This window comes from Leucoraja erinacea, chromosome 11, assembly GCF_028641065.1.
Source record: "Leucoraja erinacea ecotype New England chromosome 11, Leri_hhj_1, whole genome shotgun sequence".
NCBI lineage: Eukaryota > Metazoa > Chordata > Chondrichthyes > Rajiformes > Rajidae > Leucoraja > Leucoraja erinaceus.
The window spans coordinates 43,010,621-43,031,676 of record NC_073387.1 but is presented as its reverse complement, the minus strand read 5'-3'; the positions used below and the strand labels follow the sequence as shown (position 1 = coordinate 43,031,676).

Below are 21,056 nucleotides of genomic sequence, written 5' to 3'. Positions count from 1 at the left end.
TACGTGGGACAGGGGCATTAGACTAAGGTTGCCTTCTCCCTATAAAGCAAATTAATGTGGACTGATGGAACTGATGAAGGTAATTAAAATCAGATGCCTCGTATTTTATAAAATCAAACAGCATGGAAATGGCCTACAAATGCTACACCAAGGGACAGGGGGCATAACTCTCATGTTGCAGTGGTACAACTTTCACCATGGTCACCAAATGGAACCTGTGTAAATCATGAGTGAATTTGTTTTTGTTGACTCTGACTCGTGCTGGTTTGAAGTCCTCAGTTCAGTTTAATTTGTTGTCACGTGTATCGAGGAACAGTGAAATGCTTTCTGAAAGACAACGTATGATTACAAGCAATCCATTTACAGTGTGTAGATACATGATAAGGATATAACATTTAGTGCAAGGTAAAGCCAGCAAAGTCCGATCAAGGATAGTCCGAGGGATATCAAAGAGGTACTGAGCACTGACAGGGATGCTGAACAAAAGAGTCATTTCAACAACGAGGGAATAGCAAAGTCTTGAAACAATTGTACAAAGAGCACATTACGTGGATGGGATTTTAGCCTCACTTTATCATCTCTTCTTAAAGGCAACACATTAGGACAAAACTGTAAAGCAATATTTCAGATTTTTTTTCCAGCCATGGTGAAGCCTAAAATATGATCTTATTGGAAGATATCAATGTAAAGTAAGTGATTCAAAGACATCCAAATAAATGAAAAATATTTATTCTTGAAAGTACTGCTGGCTGAAGACTGTCATAGAGTCATATAGCACAGAAACAGGCCCTTCAGCCCAACTTGCTTATGCTGATCAAGCTGCACCATCTACAATAGTTCCACCTGCCCACTTTTTGTCCTTTGGTTCTATGTGCCTATGCTGACCAAGATGCATCATCTACACCAGTGTAACCTGCCCACTTTTGGCCCATATCCCTCTAAACTGTTCCTTTCCGTGTATATGTCCAAATGCCTTTTAAATATTGTTATAGTACTTGCCTCAACTACTTCCTGCTTGTTCCATATACCCACCACTCTCCGTGTGAATACGTTGCCTGCCAGGTTTCTATTCAAACTTTGCCCTCTCACCTTAAACCTATGTCCACCAGTTTTTGATTCCCCTCCTCTAAGTAAAAGAATCTGCACATCTGCCCTATCTATTCCCCTTGTAAAATCACCCTTAATCCTCTAGCGATCCAAGGAAAAGGCAGGATCTAATGTGGTCAATCCCAAGAACTCCAGTAACATTACAAAATGCTGGAGTAATGCAGCAACCTGCTGTTATTCCAGCACTTTGTGCCGTTATTGGTAAACCAGCACCTGCAGTTCCTTGTTTCTCAACTACAGTAACATAGCAACTAGAAAAAAATTCAGTGGTACCAAAAAAAATGTCATTTGCTGCTGACCACAAAGAAATCTACCTGCAGCAGTTTAAGCAGCCTTGATGTGGATTGCCACTTTACTGGCATGATTTGCAAACAGTTGCCAATTCTAAGGGATATCTGGTAATCACATCAGTGATACCATTAAACAGATTGAGCCACTGGCCAGATGGTAGAATCCCCACCACCAACAAACCAGGAAGTAAAAAGCTATTTATTTAACATTTTTAAAATGATTTTACAAAAGTAAAATAAAGATACAAGTTGGTATAACATAGAACCTGAAATACCTAAAAAAAAATGGTAAGAGAATGTTAAGAGGGGCAAGCACGGTGGCGCAGTGGTAGAGTTGTTGCCTTACAGCGCCGGAGACTTGCGTTCGATTCTGACTACGGATGCTGTCTGTATGGAGTTTATACGTTCTCCCCGTGACCTGAGTGGGTTTTCTCCAGATGCTTCGGTTCCCTCGCACTCGCCAAAGATGTTCAGGTTTGTAGGCTAATTGGCTGCATATATGGTAATAGTAAAATTGTCCCTAGTGTGTGTTGGATTGTGTTAATGTGCAGGGATCACTGGTCGGTGCGGGCTCGGTGGCCTGAACGGCCTGTTTCCGTGCTGTATCTCTAAACAAAACTAAAAAAATGAAAGTAAAAATAATTCATGTCTAAGCTGAATGGGTGTTAATGGAGCAGAATTTCAACAGAGTACAATATGCAATTATACTGCATTTCACATATGCAGCTGAGGACAAATTTCTATCCCTTTGTCTCTTCTGCTTTGATTTTGTTTCTGGCACCTTACAAGATACTAAATTATTCTTTTACTTTTCTGCAGAAAAAACTCAAGGCTTCAGATAAGCAAACTGAAGGTGGAAGATGCTGGGGAATATGCATGTGAGGCTGAGAATTCATTAGGCAAGGACATTTCAAAAACTACTGTCAGTGTGCAAGTTGGTGAGTGTCTACACATCCTATAGTTTTGTCAACATTTACAACGAATGGAGCTGAAAATATGTTCACTAAATTCCTTAGCGTGTAAGCAAAATTTGTGCTAATTGTCATAATTTTCATGTTAAGTGTACTCACTATACAGATGTTTTTATGGTGTCAATGGCTTTTTAAACAGAGCATTGAATAACTAGAAATGAGAGGCTTGATGAATTCTGAGAAGCAAAGAGGGAAGTGAGTGTGTAGGCATCAGCTGTTTAATAATATCACAGCTTTTGTGATCATGTGTATGATTTTGAATAGGCTATTGATTTCTGTGCATCTTTTAACAAATCATTTGACAATTTTTGTTGATGAAGGGTTAAGATGGTCTGGATCATGTTGGGTTGTCTAAATACTGAAGCATTGCATTACTACTGAAGCCATTTATATATATCTTTACACTCCTACAACACCGCCTTTGATTCCCTTTACTAAATGAAGCTTGGCTGTTTCTACTGGAACAGGCCCCAGATGAATGTCCATGCTCTTTCAACACATCTTCATCACTCAAATCTGTGCTCACCTTTATCTCTTCACTAAAGTTTCCACTCCTGACACAATTATGAAAATCATTGCTGTGTATAATATCCTCTGTGACTCTCTGCTTCTGCACTTTACTACACCTTCCTCCATCAATGATCTCTCCTCCATTGTTCAGCAACATGCTCCTGCAGGATGCTACATTCACCCTCCAATGTTGCTGTAGGATCATTGTGTGTTTCAATTATCTGCACCATCAATTCCAGAGATACGTGGAAGGACCCATTACTTCCCTCTCCCTCCCCTTCCACCTATATTCCTTACTTTGGCTTCAGGTCGGGGGGAGGTCAGGTTGGGGGGAGATCCCCCCCCCGCCACTGGTACCATGTAATCCCATGTAATCCCGTGCTACCTGCTCCATGGTCAGATAGTCGGCGACTAAACCGTCTCCCCCACCTGGTTTGCCAGGTGAGGAGGGGGCTGTGACGACCAGCGGGACCAAAAACAAGACCTGTCAAAGGGCGGATGAGTTTCTAGCGAGCCAACAGCCATCCACACTTCAGTAGAAGTTGCGATCACTGTCTTACCTAGCATTGTAAGGAATGATGATAAAGCACACACATCAAAATCCTATTCTTCCAGCGGCGGAAGTCCGCAGGAACTGGAGGACAGAGATGTGTGGTGTGTCCGTCATCGTTCCCGTCGGAAACCAGCACCATTGCGTCGCTAATGTTCTCTCTTCCAGCTTTCTCTTTCCTTCCACCCACCCCCCTCACACACACACACACACACCCCTGGTGTACACAGCCAAGCCTAACCTCCATCACTCATAACTCCTGGATTCACTGGGCTCCATAGTACGTGGCCCACCATCACTTCAGATTTAAAATGCTCATTCCCACTTTCAAACTGATCAATTCCTTCCCCACCCCTGGCAAACCTCCTGCAAACCCAACCCTCAGGGGAATTTTGTTCCAGAGTAGAACTACATTCCTCTCCATGTTCCCATTCATGCCTTCAGCTATCAATACTTTAGCTCTGTGATTCCTCCCCTGATTGTCTGCAACTCCACCCCTGTCCTATTTTAAAATCTACTTATTTGCTGAAGTTTTCGTCATCTGCCCTTATGCCGCCTGCGGCTTGGTTTCGATTTGTGTTTGAATACTCTGCTGAGGGAGAATTGCTTAAAATAGTTTTCTTATGAATTTTTCATTTAAGTGGAAGTTGGTTTTGGTTCTTTTGGCTACATCTAGTTTTTTTTTTATTGTCTGTGTGTGTTTTGCAAACAAGCCATTGGCAGGGAGAGGTCTGTGTGAACTATTGATCAGTTTGTGAAGTGCTGCATCCACTTGTTTCCTCAACACTAATGAATTGATGAAGATTCAGATTCAATCGTTATTGTTATTGTGCGTGGGATTGTGCGTGGGATTGTGCGTGCGTCAAAAAACGTGGGATTCTTTGAGCTTTTTGCACAGATTTATCTGATCCCATCTGAGTTCAGACTAGGAAGGGTGATGACACTGCATTCTCTTTCTACAACAGTTGTTTGTGTTGTATCTTGGTAACATTATTGTTAGCTACATGGGAATTTATATAATCTAGCAATGTTGTTCTTCCTTCTTGATGCTTGGTATTGTAGTACTGGTTAAAATATAATAAAACATAAAGGGAAAATAGCACATGGTGGAGATCACCTCTCTTCATATTTGAAGGTAGATCTTAGTTCCTCCAGTGGCAGAGCTTTCCTAAATAAAGCCTGGAGTTAATTTTGTTTTGAGCAGCCTGCAGTTGTCTCAGCCTCTGGTACCAAACTCCAATAATTGGTATCCAGATACTTCCATCTACATTATCATATTACCATGCAACTTGATTAGTAAATGTGTCAGGGGTTAAGGGGAGAAGGCAGGAGAAAGGGCTTTGAGGGAAAAACAGATCAGCCATGATTAGATGGTGGTAGACTTGATGGGCCGAATGGCCTAATTCTGCTCCTAGAACTTATGAACTTGTGCAACTTCAACCTGATCTGTGGTAAAATGGAAGTAGGAATGGACGCACTGGAAACATGCATCTATTACCTGGATTTTCATTCCAACTCACTGGGGGAATACAAGGTTGGTGTTGCATTTGCCACTGTCTCACAACTCGTGTCTGAGAAGAAGGCTTCCCCTGACATTAACATTGAATTGATGTGCCTTGTGGCTCATAGAAACCTGTTAGGTTAATAGAGAAGTATAAATGTTGCTTCTCTGTAGCTTTCTCTCTGTTTCTCTTTCTCTTTCTGCGTAGTGGATTGTGGTGTAACAATTCGGTTGAAGTTATAAATCATTCTCAGGACCCCTGAGGGCCTGTCTATCAGATCTAACCTTTGCTTTTACTAGAGCAACATTCTTTAGTTGGTAAATTTTGAAATGTTGAGTCATTTATTCAAATCAAATTGCAGGTGATTCAATTTCAGTCGTCTTTAGAGACATTCTGTTATCTTAGTAAAATATTAGGGGAACGAGGTCTTGGCCAAAGGCAGCTAAAAAAGCTCCAGGGAAGGACAAAGGTGATGAAAGATGGATCTGTGTTCCCCTTTTTAAAGTACAGCTTTAGAACTCTGAAATAGAGATTATGATATGCATAGTTAAAATGCTTAGTCGGTATGTTTGACCTGTTGTTTACAGCAGTACCAAATACATATTATGATTTGCATGATAAATGAGTGTAAACCAAATTATTGATGTTTCTGTTGAAACAGTTTACTGAATTATCCTTTTCACCACTTGTAATCTTAGAAGATCGATACTTTATGAGCTTATATAGAAGAGCAAGGTGATAACCCCTCAAAATCATTTTAACATCACCAACTTTTATTTCTACTTCACACACTATCAATAGGTTCGCGAGGCCAAACCATACAGAAATATATTCTTGAAAGCTCCATTTGTCAGGATTATTTTTCAAAGTTAGTAATACAATTTTCAAATTGCTTATTTTTGAAATATTAAAATGAAAGGAATGAAATTGGCACAATCATTTTTATTGTCTGCACTGAAAGTACATACATCTGTTCTTCATAATAACCCTTTGGCTTCTAATCAAATATCAGAGCCCAGATACATGTTTTAATAATCGAGTAAATTGTGCACATTAGACTTTTACCTGTATTCTCCGATGGCAGGTCATGACATAAAGTATTTTATTGGAAAGGAAATAAGTGCTATGGCAAATAGCCATTTTGTAAAATTACTTTTTGAATTATTTACAAAGACTATTTATCATTTTTAGACCTAGCAGTAATATTGCCATGCAATTCAAGTCATCAAACTCTCTGATTGTTATAAATGGCACGAAACTTTTGTACATGCATTAGAACACTCCAGTGGTAGATCTGAAAATCCAGAGCATGGTACCATCCTTTAGAGGGCAGTGTGGGCTATTACCAATGCATACAGTGGGAATTTTTTCAACAATGGATTTTTCCTCCCCCAAAATATACATTGACCATAAAAATTCCATTTGCACCATATAGCACATCCATCTGTCACCATTAACTGTGCTCAGCACATGATTATATGTCTTTACAATGTTTACATTATACCAACATTGCAACGATTTTTCACCCCCAAACATTCCATCAGTGGTTTGGCGAGGCACCGTGTCGCAGCGGTACAGTTGTTGCCAAGGTCTCTGGCACTGTAAGGATAAGGGGGAAATGTTTTAGGACTGAGCTGAGAAAAACATTTTTTACACAGAGAGTGGTGAATCTCTGGAATTCTCTGCCACAGAATATAGTTGAGGTCAGTTCATTGGCTATATTTAAGAGGGAGTTAGATGTGGCCCTTGTGGCTAAAGGGATCAGGGGGTATGGAGAGAAAGCAGATACAGGATACTGAGTTGGCCATGATCATATTGAATGGTGGTGCAGGCTCGAAGGGCCGAATGGCCTACTCCTGCACCTATTTTCAATGTTTCTATGTCTCTCCTGACAATGGGTGCTGTGTGTACGGTGTTTGTACGTTCCAGCTGTGACTGTATGGGGTTTTTTCCTGGTGCTCCGGTTTCCTCCCACACTCCAAAGACATGCAGAGTTGTAGGTTAATTGGCTTTGGCAAAATTGTAAATTCCCCTTAGTGTGTAGGATAGTGCTAGTGCACGGGGTGACCGTTGGTTCGCACGGACTTGGTGGGGCCGAAGGGCCTGCTTCCACGCTGTATCACTATGGCCCAAATTTAAAGTTCAGAGGTTATTATACAGGGTACAGCACCCTCTCAGAGTACAGCAGCATGAGGTGACCTCTCCCCATGGAACATTATTGGTAGCAGCACTAAGCTTCAGTGCCTCTCAGCACCTCACACTTGAAACATCCCATGTTATGGCATTCATTTGCAGATACCTGTAAGTCATTGCATTGTAAGAAGAGCAAGTATTGAACAGTTTAAATTGTGTCTTTCACCAAGTTGGTCATCTCTCAATAAGTCAATGTTTGTCTGAATATGAGCAAAGTCTGAATATGAGCAAAGTCTGAATATGAGCAAAGTCCATTGTTACACAATGCTCAGGATGAACCTTGACCAAGACCACTACTTCCCTTTACAGACCTTCTTGACAAACATGTACTCTGGAAGGAGATGGATGATGGTCTCATTTGCAATGCAACTACTTGCAGTAACATTGAGTCTCTAGTTGTGTGTGAGGGTCACTCGGCTAGTGCCCTGCTCACCACCAGCCAAGCAAGGTCTTGGCACTTGTTTGATAGGTCTGGTGATGAGGCATTCTGCCAAATGACTTTGACAATTTATTCAAGGAATCATCCAGCAGTAATATTATCTTTATTTCCAGTAGAACCACTGGCTGATTAATGTGCGGTCAAATGTAGTTTTCTGCAACTTACCATTGCCTTAGCCAAGAGCAGCAGAGGCAAAAGGAAGCTGTAAATAGTGAGAATTATGTTGTCAGTGACAACCTCCCTTCAACATAAAGTATGAGTTCATAGACCTTTCCATTGTAATGCACAGGATTGCATTAATGATTCAATGATACTTTTCATTATCACGCTTATACAATAAATTATCCTGGACAACGGAGGCAAATGTTTGAATTTATGGAGTTTCAAATGGTTAATATTGTTTAATAATGCTTAATAATCATAGTCACATGGCACAGAAACAAGCCCTTCAGCCCAACATTTCAATGCTGTCGAAGATTCCCATCTAAACTAATCAGATTGTCCCACATTTAGCCCATATTCCTCTGAACCATTCCTATCCATGTACCTGTCCAAGTGTATTTTAAATCTTGTAATATACCTGCCACGACTACCTTTTATGCAGCTTGGTCCAGATATCCACCACACACTGTGTTAAGTGTCAAACTGATTCACCGTCAGTAGTGCTGGTATTGAAAGGAATACAATAAAGTGGTGACACAGGTTGATAGGGTAATGAAGAAGGCATTTGCCACACTTCATTGATAAGGGTACTAAGTACAGTAGATAGGATGTCATGTCATGTCATTGGGATGTCATCAATACCCCTGGAGTATTGTGTGTAGTTTTGGTCTCCAAATTTGAGGAAGGACATTCTTCCTATTGAGGGAGTGCAGCGAAGGTTCACAAGGTTAATTCCCGGGATGGCCGGTCTGTCATATGTTGAAATAATGGAGTGACTGGGCTTGTATACACTGGAATTTAGAAGTATGAGAGGGGATCTTATTGAAACATATAAAATTATTAAGGGATTGGACACGTTAGAGGCAGGAAACATGTTCCCGGTTGGGGAAGTCCAGAACCAGGGGCCACAGTTTAAGATTAAGGGATAGGCCATTTAGAACAGAGATGAAGAAAAACATTTTCACCAGAGTGTTGTGCATTTGTGGAATTCTCTGCCTCAGAAGACAGTGGAGACCAATTCTCTGGATGCTTTCAAGAGAGAATAATGGGCCTGTCCCACTTACGCAACTTTTTCGGCAACTGCCGGCACCCGTCATAGGTCGTTGCAGGTCGGCAAAAATTTTCAACATGTTGAAAATTCAGCAGCAACCAGAAAGACGCTATGATTTTTTGGGCGACTGAGGAGACTACTCACGACCATACAGGTGACACCCTGGCGACACGTCGCGGCGTGAAGCCTGTATGACCATGAGTAGTTGCCCAAAGAGTCATACCTTGTTCTGGTCGCCGCTGGATTTTCAACATGTTGAAAATTTTCAGCGACCTCCAACGACCTATGACGGGTGGCGGCAGTCGCCGAAAAAGTCGCGTAAGTGGGAAAGCCATGATCACAGTGAATGGCGGAGCTGGCTCGAAGGGCCGAATGGCCTACTCCTGCACATATTGTCTATTGGCTATTGTTTCAGCTAGATGCTGGTAAGACCATTTTCAGAATATTGTCTGCAGTTCTGGTTGCCTTGCTGTAGGGCATATGTAATTAGGCTGGAAAGGGTGCAGAAAAAATTACAAGACTATTACCAGGATTCGAGGGACTGAGATATTAAGAGAGGCTGGCTAGGCTGGGATTTTATTTTCCCCTTGAAGCCTGAAAGATTGAAGGGTGACCTTTAGAGAGGTACACAAAATTATGAGAGGCCTCAATAAGGTGAATGGACATGGTCTTTTACCAAGGGTAGAGAAATCCAGAACCAGAGGACATAGTTAAAGATGAGAAGGGAATTATTGAAAAAAGGCCAGGGAGCAATTTTTCTCACAGAGGGTGGTGAGTACCTGGAACAAGCAGCCAGAGGACACAGTCGAGGTGGGTTTAATGTTAAAAAGAGGTTTAGACAAGTACATGGATAGGAAAGATTTAGAGTGATTTTGGCTAAATACAGACAAATTAGACTAACATGGCAATAAAACCTGGCCGGCATGAACAAATTGTGTTGAAGGGCCTGTTTGTGCTTTGTATGACTCTGTGACAATCTTTCAATGGGCAGGAACAAGTCAGTTTTGAAATTACATCGAATTCACAATGCCAAAAAATGGATTGTATTAACCTAGAATGACAGTTAAATTTGATCTGAAAAACTGGGAAAAATGGAATGCGTAAGAATCTTGCATTGTTTATCTTTGGCCAGAACATAAAAGCAAAATCTGAGTATTTAGGTACTGTTATTTTCCATCAAATTACTGTTCATTTTTCTCTTTATTGTCAATCTCTCTTTGTCATATACAATTTTCTGTTCATACAGTATGCTGTGTTGTAAAATTCACATTATATCATAGTAAAACTGTACTCTGTCGTAATTCATGTTTAAGTCACTTTTTGAGAAATACTGACAATCTGAGGCTGATTCCTACAGGGGCAGATGTAATTTTAAACATATAATAGCATGATTACCCAGTGCAAGTGTACTCCTGCTGAGGTAATGTGATACAATAGCCTCCATTTTTCTCTGAAAGTAAGTCTAGTACTGTTCTGCGTTTAGGCATGAACTAAAACATTCACACTTTGTGGCATTTTTCTTGATCAAACCTACCAAGATCTAAGTCTTCCTACTTGATACAATAGGCAGTTTAATTAACATCTCTATGGAATTATACCATGTTCCTTGAATATAATAAATGCATTGATTTCTGAGACAGTTCTATCTCAATGCTACATATGCAAATTATAGCATATAAATTGAGTCACAGTCATCGAGAGATACAGATAAGAAACAGGCCCTTCGGACCAACTTGCCCACACCAGCCAACATGTCCCAGCTAAACGAGTCCCACCTGCCCGCAATATACCTCCAAACCTGCCCTATCCATGTACCTGTAATAATTGTAAATGTAATAGTCACACTTGAAAACTTGAAACCAATCTCTATTAATGGTATAAAACAGTTACGTTAAAAAGAAAAATCCCCCGTAGTTTAGTGGACGAGCTGCCAGTAGATGCTATAAAACATAACTCTATACATGTTTACAACTTTAGTTTATCTCCTTAAAATTTATTTATGGACTTCTAAAACTAGGAATAAAGATGTATCATTGAACTTTTTTTGCAGTAGAGTCAGGTGCAATGATGAGGTAAAATCTGTATTTAGATAGGTTAGGTTTAATATGGGACTAATTGTGATTGAGATTTTTGAATAGGCTACAGCTGCTTTGTTCACCATCATGTATTAAAGCCAGCAGTTTCTATACAACAGTGCCAGCTACTAGCTTGCTAATAGAAAAACCTTAGCAAATTTAAAGAAAACAAATTATCATTCTAACAGGGTAGTGACCAAATATCTGGAGTGCTTTCACTGAGAGCATATGGATGAATATTAAATTTTTCCTTAAATCCGCAAGTGTCCGAAATTCTGGAGCATGTAATTTGTAAAAGGAGATAACTTAGTTGGCTTACCGTGGAATTAACTCCTTTGTACTGCTCCAACATGTTAGCAATGAGTAAAAGGATACCATAAGCGAGAAATTGCATTAGTAACCTTTAGACAGAGAATCTGTGACCAAATGACTGAAGTTTATAAGACAATGGTTGTGAAATATGTGAATCACTCTTGATGATTACCCTCCAAGGTGTGAAAGCTGTTCATTTATTTTCAAAGACATGAATTGAAGTTAGCATTCACTAGCAGCACAGAAAAAGCTAATAGTAAACTGGTTGCGTCTTAAAGCATACCCAATTACCTTGTCCAGTGAAGGTCATGGAAAATAAAATGGGACAATATGTAAAATGGACTGCAATAATTTCTTGAACTGGCCTTAAGACTACTCCTAAAGGACACTGTAGTAGAAATGTGATGAAAATGCAATATTAATTCAATAATTTGAAGAAAACTATTTAAAATATTTTCATTGATTCAAAATAGAGAATTGTTGTTCTTGGATAGACATCTGCATAGGCTTCTGGGACTGTAAGTTATCTTTGCAAAGTAGCTGGTCAGACATGGAAAATTGTGTTAGATAACAAGTTTTTGTTTGTGGTTAGTTTTTTCTTTTCACTAATTTCAGCAAAATATCACCACTAATATGTATCTGGTTTGTGAATATTAACGGGTGGGTGAAATAAGGTTTGGAGTTATTCTTAACAATGGCGATATTTGACCAGTCTGTGCTTAGTTTGGTTTAGAGATACAGCGTGGAAACAGGCCATTCGGCCCACCGAGTCCACGCTGACCAGTGATCACCTGAACACTTGTTCTATCCCACACACTAGGGACAATTTACAGAAGCCAATTAGCCCACAAATCTGCATATCTTTGGAATGTGGGAGGAAACCGGAGCACCCAGAGGAAACCCACACGGTCACAGGGAGAATGTACAAACCTGTAGTCAGGATCGAAGTAAGCCAGTAACTCTACTGCTGCGCCACTGTGTCGCTTGTGTATAATTTTTCCTATCGTTGCTCTATTTTTAACAGAATGAATGGATTTTGTTGGTTCCAGTGGAACAGTGAATGTGGTTTGTCGAGAGGATCTTGGTAGACTGAATAAATATGCACTGTTCCTTAAATATCTTGCACACTTTTCATCCCATCATTGGGGTGCAATAGTTCATTGCTATTTATTTTGTATATGTCTGGATTTAATAAATATATATATATATATATATTGATATGACAAACAAGCTGAATGCTAATATAAACGATTCATGGTAATGTTACACATAGATAACATTTTCTGTCTTTAATACCTTGACAGCGAATTATGTACTTTTGTCAGTCATTGACAGAGTATTCCTTCTCTGTGGCAAAAACATAGGATGCTTGGTATTGAATGGATGTTTATAATAATCCCCACCCAACAGCTCAATGGACAGGCAGTTTAAGTATGATTAATTTAATAATACATGAATTGCACCCCCATAATTTACCAAATACAAATGTAAATCGAAGGAGAAATAGGACTTGGACATATTTCAATTGAAATATGATAGATCAGCCACAATGGAATGGTGGAGTAGACTTGATGGGCTAAATAGTCTAATTCTGCTCCTAGAATTAATGAACTTATATTGTATGATTGTTGACCAAGTGAACCAACAGTTCAATTAATTAATTTTAACAGAGTTCTGTCTACTTTGCTGAGAACTTGTGTTTTGCAATTGTCCTTTGTACCAAAGTTCTTTGCAGCAAAGATTTTCTGGAAAATATATTTCTGCAAACAAACCAGCGATGGTCAAATAAGAGATATAAAATCCCATCCAAATTAGGTGAACTGCACCATTTTACACACGTCGTATTGATGTTAGGTGGTATTGGAGGATGATGGATAGACTGTGCAGCAGTTCAAACAGAAAAACCACACATGGAAACCCACAGCTGCATCACATCTCTGCACCAAAGCAAATAAAATCCCCAACTGCATTAGTCGTGGATTTTTCCATAACTCAGGAGCAGCGTCACTTTTTATTCCTTGATTTTTATTGTTCTTTGTTCATACTGGTTGTCTGAAATTTAATCAGTATGTGCATGAGCCGCGCTTGCTATTCCCACAGGAAAGACAAGCCATGATTGCTATTCCCCACAGTATAATCATGTGCCGTTCATGTTTGTCTCCAGAGGCTCTCCATATGTGTTTTCTGTATTAGCATAATCAATTACTCATCCTTTCTAGACAAAATTATTGATTAGCTGCCCTTTCTTTGCACCTTTTTGGATAATATTCTGGATGAAGGGGTGCACCACTGAGTGGGATATTTTGATCCCATGTAGTTTTTGACGGGAGAACACACTTGCCCGTACTGCTGGTTAGGTTTTAATGGAACTGACAGCTGAGGTGTTCAGAGACCTTGTTCATCTGCAAGATGTCGAGAATTTCTTGTCAGTTGTGCATATCTGTAAAAAGGAACAGTGTTCTTATCAAAAGGAACTACAATATTATATCTCATGGTAAGAAGCAGTGCGGTTACAGTATTCATTATTGTTTTCAGCTTATCCTTGGTCTATTATGTTAGAAGAAAGAAAAACGGCCTTGCTTTAAATTATGTAATTTTGCCATCTTCTATTTTTTTTTCTCGGGATGAAGCAGAAAGTACAGAGATTGACGTAAATTGTGCAGCTTCTCCCCGTGTTAGTGATACTAATGCATTCGGACCTTCTGGATATATAATATTATATTTCAACATATTGCTGATGGCTCAAGACGGTTCTTTTTGTACCTTGGCACAACCTATACACTGCTCCTCTGTTTCCGTTCCTATTAATGCCTCAGGTGAGGATGAAGAAATCCAACACCAACCTGGTGGAGATGAGCCAGACCTAGCTGAGCCGGCTGTCAAGCATTTCTGTTATGTCCATATAGACAGGAGTCAAAAGTATCCAAGTTCTGAAAAGATCTGTAACATTCCGATCCTGGCGTGTTTGATTTTTTTGATGGTGTTCATTACTAGCACAAAATGGTTTATTGTGAATAGAAAATATAAGAAAGAACCGGCAAGCTTATTTGATCCAAAAAGAGTCGTGCAGAGACCCACTGACACCCAGTTAACCCAAACCATTGCCTACACATTCAAATAAAGTGGCCTCCAAAAAATCAGCTCTTGAACCCAAGGGAGAAGCTACAACATCCTTCAATGTTCAAACTATGCTCACTTCTAATTCATTCAAAAGCTCCACCAGCTTCAAACTTTCCAATTTCACCATTTCCTCTTTTGCTTTCTCTTCAACTGAGAAATCAGAGTTATAATCGAATCCTGTGACGGAGAATTTGACGCAGTCTTTATACATTGAAGAGGTGAAGTTGATTTCAATGCAGGAACTCTAAGTAATCTCCTGCGCACGTCAGTTTGCTAACATATTAAAATATTTTTGAGATTGCAATAGAACTCAAGTGGATATCTTTCTTTAGCTTGACTGTTTATAATAAACAATAATGCTGACATTATTGTTTATTATAAATGGTCAAGTTAAAGAAAGATATCCACTTGAGTTCTATTACAATCTCAAAAATATTTCAATGATTCTCACATAATAGATCATTCTTGAATTCAAATTGGCCTCTGCACACTCCAATATTAAGTTAGTTCAATCCTAATTAAACAAATATTGTTTTATTTCTGTGGTCTACAGTTCATAATATTATCATCCATTGGCTTATTACCCAGTCCCTGGTTTAAAATGCATAATATTTTCATGAATTTTTCAAAATGTCAACATGCCAGATGTGTTTTACTTTGTTAACTTTTGAAAGTACAATGAATTGGCGGACATCTAAACATTTAGATAATGGAAAATGTCAGAATTAATAGGTTTGCAAAAAAACAATCACTAAAGCAGAATTTGAGAAATAACTAAAATGAATCTGTGCAGCGTCACCAATACACTGAGCATAAGAATGACATTAAATGTCCCAATTTGAGTTGTCTTGTGCTAGAATGCATACGTATTTAAAAGGTCTATCAAATATATCATTTCTTTAAGACCAATCTCTGAATTGCAATAGTCTCAGATCTATTTCGGGAAATGGCTGTAATCACATTTTGTTTAACCTTTCAACCCTTTTATCTGCATCCAGCAATGTATTCAGTTTGAACATTGACAGAAATGTTTCTTCAACTGGATACTTGGAAAGTCAATTCAATTTATGTAGATGTGTAATAAATATGCAATGAAAATTACAGATGCCCAAAAGTTTGAAATAGGAACAGGAAATCCTGTAAACATTCAGCAGGTCATAGAGAAAATAAAACATAATTAACATACCTGGTCATAATTAGGAATGATTCTCTGCTGCCTAACCTGTTGAGTGTTTCCAGCATTTTGGTTTTTAAGTTAGTTTGTTGTGTAAAGAAGTTTTACTTGCTCTTAATTCAATATAGTTTTTTTAATGGCCATTCAGAAGAATCTACTACTTTCTGCCACATATTTAACTCATTATATAAAATACATAACGTTATATAAATTGTTTTGTTCGAAAAAAGTGGAAGTATTTCCCCATCACTGGCGTGAAGCAACAGTATTGTAACAGTTCACACAGAGGGTGGTGGTATTGGAACATGATGAATAAGCTGATTGATAATGATGGAACAATTTGCCAAAGGAGGTAGTTGAGGCAGGTACCACAACATCATTTAAAAGGCATTAGGACAGGTACATGGATAGGAAAGGTTCAGATGGATATGAGTCAAATGCAGGCATGGTGGGATTAGCGTAGATGGGGCATAATTCTCAGCATGTGTACGACTACTTCCAGAGTTATTAGTCATAAAGCTGTCGGGGAAAGTTTGAGCAAAATAATAATCTGCTGGAGGAACTTGGTGCGTCAGGCAACATCTGTGGAGGGAAATTAACAGTTGAAGTTATGGATCAAGACCCTTCCTCTGAACTTCCTTTTATCCCTTTCCCTCCACAGATGCTGCCTGACCCACTGTGTTTGTTCACTAAATTGTCTTTAGCTCAAGATTCCAACATCTGCAGGGTCTTGTGCCTCAGGAGATTTTTTTAATGGTCTATTTAAATGTAGACAGATTCCTTGGTCCAAATTGCGTTAGCTCTGATCAGGTTGCACTCAAAATCTGCTTAAAATCGAATCGAATATCTGGGACAACGATAATCTGTAGGAACTTGCTCATTTCTCTGAAGGTACATTTGTGTAATGTACACGTTGGAGCCTGCTCCCCTCCTAACTCACTGCCCCTCAAACACACCCTTGAAATTTTACCAAGCCTGACTCAATTTCTATGTAATTAAAATTATACTTAATCTATGAAGTGTAGAAATGTATAATTTCCCTTGCAGACGCGTATGATTTTTACTTCACTCAAAATGAAGGGTATTGTTGAAAGAAAAATTCAATAACTCAAAAAGGGAAAAAAATTGGCAAGACAACCTTCTGTTTACTTGAAAAGCCTTCCTGTGAAATCTGTGGAGATTCAAAACCATAATGACACCTTATTCGAGTATCAAAATAAATGTAACATTACATCTCTGAACAGAAATGGTCAAATTACCCCTTCTTTCCCACTATGAAACTTGATCTGCTACACCGTGAAATTGTACATACTCCAGAGAAAAGTAGAAAATGGGGAAATCATTTTCATTCTGATCCTCCACATGATCATACAGTGATGTCAACTGAGAACCACATGTGGTCCTTGAAATTCTCAGCTGAAAGCACAAGACTGCACGGAAACAAACATAAACATTCAATAACAGATAACAAAATAAACTTAACAAAAGTTCACATCCTACGTAGATATTCTCTATTGCATGGTGGTGACTTTTGTTAGTTTCTTATTCCAAATATTTTTTCATTATAAAAGCGTGATATCTTGCTTCAAGGCAGCTTATTTACTTTGAAAAGTAGGATGTTGCTAATTACTGGAGTTATCACCCATCCCAATTAAATCAATTAATTCAATAGGGCAAGAGGCTTGTGAGGAAGAAACCTGATTTTCTCTTCTAGGCGTTCCAAACTCTACTTCATTGCATGTAAAATGTAAAGGTTTTCCTTCAAAAGAAACCCATTCTGCCTCCTTTAATTACCACATAAATTTCAAATTTCCAGATTAAACTTGACTTGCCATTGTCTTGTCTGTAACATTATTCTTTTTTTTCTCATGAATAATGTCACACTACCCACAGGATAATGTATGGGCAGGAATGTACTGCATACCTATTGTAATCCTTGTTATTAGACTACACTGTTTATTGTTTATCATTTGCAGCACTTAGTCATAGAGTCATAGAGTGATACAGTGTGGAAACAGGCCCTTCGGCCCAACTTGCCCATACCGGCCAACATGTCCCAGCTCCACTAGTCCCATCTGCCTGAGCCTGGTTCATATCCCTCCAGACCTGTCCTATCCATGTACCTGTCAAACAGCTTCTTAAGCAGCCCCAGCCTCAACTACCTCCTCTGGCAACTTGTTCCATCTGTGTGAAAAACGTTACACCTCGGATTACTACTAAATCTTTTCCCCTTCACCTTGAACCTGTCCTCTGGTCCTCAATTCCCCTACTCTGGGCAAGAGACTCTGTGCATCTAACTGATCTATCCCTCTCATGATTTTGTGCACCTCTAAACGATCACCTAATTCTCCTGCACTCCAAGGAATAGAGGCCCAGCCTACTCAACCTCTCCCTATAGCTCACACCCTCTTGTCCTGGCAACATCTTCGTAAATCTTTTCTGAATCGTTTCAAGCTTGATATTATAAAGTTGAATCTGAATCTGAATCTGAATGATCTTTCCTTTAACATGGTGCCCAGAACTGAACACAATATTCTAAATGCGGGCTCACCAACGTGTTATACAACTGCAATATGACCTCCCAATTTATAAACTCAATACTCTGACTGATGAAGGTCAATGTGCTAAATGCCTTTTTGACCAACTTATCTACCTGCAACTCGACCTTCAAGGAACCATGCACCTGCACTCCTAGATCCCTCTGTTCTACAACACTACCCAGAGGCCTACCATTTAGTGTGTAGGTCCTGCCCTTGTCCGTCCCAACATGCAACACCTCACACTTCTCTGTATTAAATTCCATCAACATTCCTCAGCCCACGGTTAATGTTTCAGTCATATCATACAACTCTATGTTCACGTCACAGAAGTGTCCAGATCTGCAGAATATTTGCAGCATCTCTGGAGCACGTGGATGGATTCATACCTTCTGCTTTAATCTCTGTCCTTGGTTTCCATCATCTGCCTATCAAAACTCCTCCCTCACCTGTGTCCACCTGTTACCTGCCCACTTTGCCCTACCTCTCTTCTCTCACAGCTTTCTTTCTCCCAACCCCACAATCAGTCTGAAGGAGGGCCCCACCCAGAAAATTCACCCATACATGTTCTCCAGAGATGCTGCCTCAACCGCTGAGATAATCCAGTAGACCAATAGAGTCAAGATGGAATTTACCTAAGGATGAATCGTTTCAATATCCTTGCTTTTGGAGTGATTATAAGCCACCATGGCAGAAGAGGCAGACCTAATTAAATAGCAGTACTTTTAATCGTTATTTATATTCTCGCTCAGTCACATTGTTTAACATTTAGAAACATAGAAATTAGGTGCAGGACTAAGCCATTCGGCCCTTCGAGCCTGCACCGCCATTCAATATGATCATGGCTGATCATCCAACTCGGTATCCCGTACCTGCCTTCTCTCCATACCCCCTGATCCCCTTAGCCACCAGGGCCACATCTAACTCCCTCTTAAATATAGCCAATGAACTGGCCTCAACTACCCTCTGTGGCAGAGAGTTCCAGAGATTCACCACTCTCTGTGTGAAAAAAGTTTTTCTCATCTCGGTTTTAAAGGATTTCCCCCTTATCCTTAAGCTGTGACCCCTTGTCCTGGACTTCCTCAACATCGGGAACAATCTTCTTGCATCTAGCCTGTCCAACCCCTTAAGAATTTTGTAAGTTTCTATAAGATCCCCTCTCAATCTCCTAAATTCTAGAAAGTATAAACCAAGTCTATCCAGTCTTTCTTCATAAGACAGTCCTGACATCCCAGGAATCAGTCTGGTGAACCTTCTCTGCACTCCCTCTATGGCAATAATGTCCTTCCTCAGATTTGGAGACCAAAACTGTACGCAATACTCCAGGTGTGGTCTCACCAAGACCCTGTACAACTGCAGTAGAACCTCCCTGCTCATATACTCAAATTCTTTTGCTATGAAAACTAACATACCATTCGCTTTCTTCACTGCCTGCTGCACCTGCATGCCTACTTTCAATGACTGGTGTACCATGACACCCAGGTCTCGCTGCATCTGCCCTTTTCCTAGTCGGCCACCATTTAGATAATAGTCTGCTTTCCTGTTTTTGCCACCAAAATGGATAACCTCACATGTATCCACATTATACTGCATCTGCCAAACATTTGCCCACTCCCCCAGCCTATCCAAGTCACCTTGCAGTCTCCTAGCATCCTCCTCACAGCTAACACTGCCCCCCAGCTTAGTGTCATCCGCAAATTTGGAGATATTGCCTTCAATTCCCTCATCCAGATCATTAATATATATTGTAAATAGCTGGGGTCCCAGCACTGAGCCTTGCGGTACCCCACTAGTCACTGCCCGCCATTGTGAAAAGGACCCGTTTACTCCTACTCTTTGCTTCCTGTTTGCCAGCCAGTTCTCTATCCACATCAATACTGAACCCCCAATGCCATGTGCTTTACGTTTGTATACTAATCTCTTATGTGGGACCTTGTCAAAAGCCTTCTGGAAGTCTAGATACACCACATCCACTGGTTCTCCCCTATCCACGCTACTAGTTACATCCTCGAAAAATTCTATAAGATTCGTCAAACATGATTTACCTTTCGTAAATCCATGCTGACTTTGTCCAATGATTTCACCACTTTCCAAATGTGCTGCTATCCCATCTTTAATAACTGACTCTAGCAGTTTCCCCACTACCGATGTTAGACTAACTGGTCTGTAATTCCCCGTTTTCTCTCTCCCTCCCTTCTTAAAAAGTGGGGTTACGTTTTCTACCCGCCAATCCTGAGGAACTACTCCAGAATCTAAAGAGTTTTGAAAGATTATTACTAATGCATCCACTATTTCTGGAGCTACTTCCTTAAGTACTCTGGGATGCAGCCTATCTGGCCCTGGGGATTTATCGGCCTTTAATCCATTCAATTTACCCAACACCACTTCCCGGCTAACCTGGATTTCACTCAATTCCTCCCTTTGACCCGCGGTCCCCTGCTATTTCCGGCAGATTATTTATGTCTTCCTTAGTGAAGACGGAACCAGTGGTTATTCAATTGGTCCGCCATATCCTTGTTCCCCATGATCAACTCACCTGTTTCTGACTGCAAGGGACCTACTTGGCAGTTTTAACTAATCTCTTTCTTTTCACATATCTATAAAAACTTTTGCAGTCAGTTTTTATGCTCCCTGCCAGATTTCTTTCATAATCTATTTTTCATTTCCTAATTGAGCCCTTTGTCCTCCTCTGCTGGTCTCTGAATTTCTCCCAGTCCTCTGGTATGCTGCTTTTTCTGGCTAATTTGTACGCATCATCCTTCGCTTTGATACTATCCCTGATTTCCCTTGTTATCCATGGATGCACTACCTTCCCTGATTTATTCTTTTGCCAAACTGGGATGAACAATTTTTGTAGTTCATCCATGCAGTCTTTAAATGTCTTCCATTGCATATCCACCGTCAACCCTTTTAGAATTAATTGCCAGTCAATCTTGGCCAATTCACGTCTCATACCCTCAGTTATCTTTCTTTAAGTTCAGAACCATTGTTTCTGAATTAACAATGTCACTCTCCATCCTAATGAAGAACTCAACCATATTATGGTCACTCTTGCCCAAGGGG

At 39.9% G+C, this 21,056-nt stretch overlaps 1 protein-coding gene across 5 annotated transcripts in view; it reads left to right on the top strand.

Annotated features, from left to right (window-relative positions):
- nrg2a (neuregulin 2a) overlaps positions 1–21,056 on the top strand; it is a 564,112-nt gene that overhangs the window by 468,933 nt on the left and 74,123 nt on the right. For all 5 annotated transcript variants that reach the window (XM_055643101.1, XM_055643098.1, XM_055643099.1 and 2 more), the window contains exon 3: positions 2,217–2,335. In XM_055643101.1, coding sequence (XP_055499076.1) covers positions 2,217–2,335 — 119 coding nt within the window. The remainder of the gene's footprint in view (positions 1–2,216; positions 2,336–21,056) is intronic.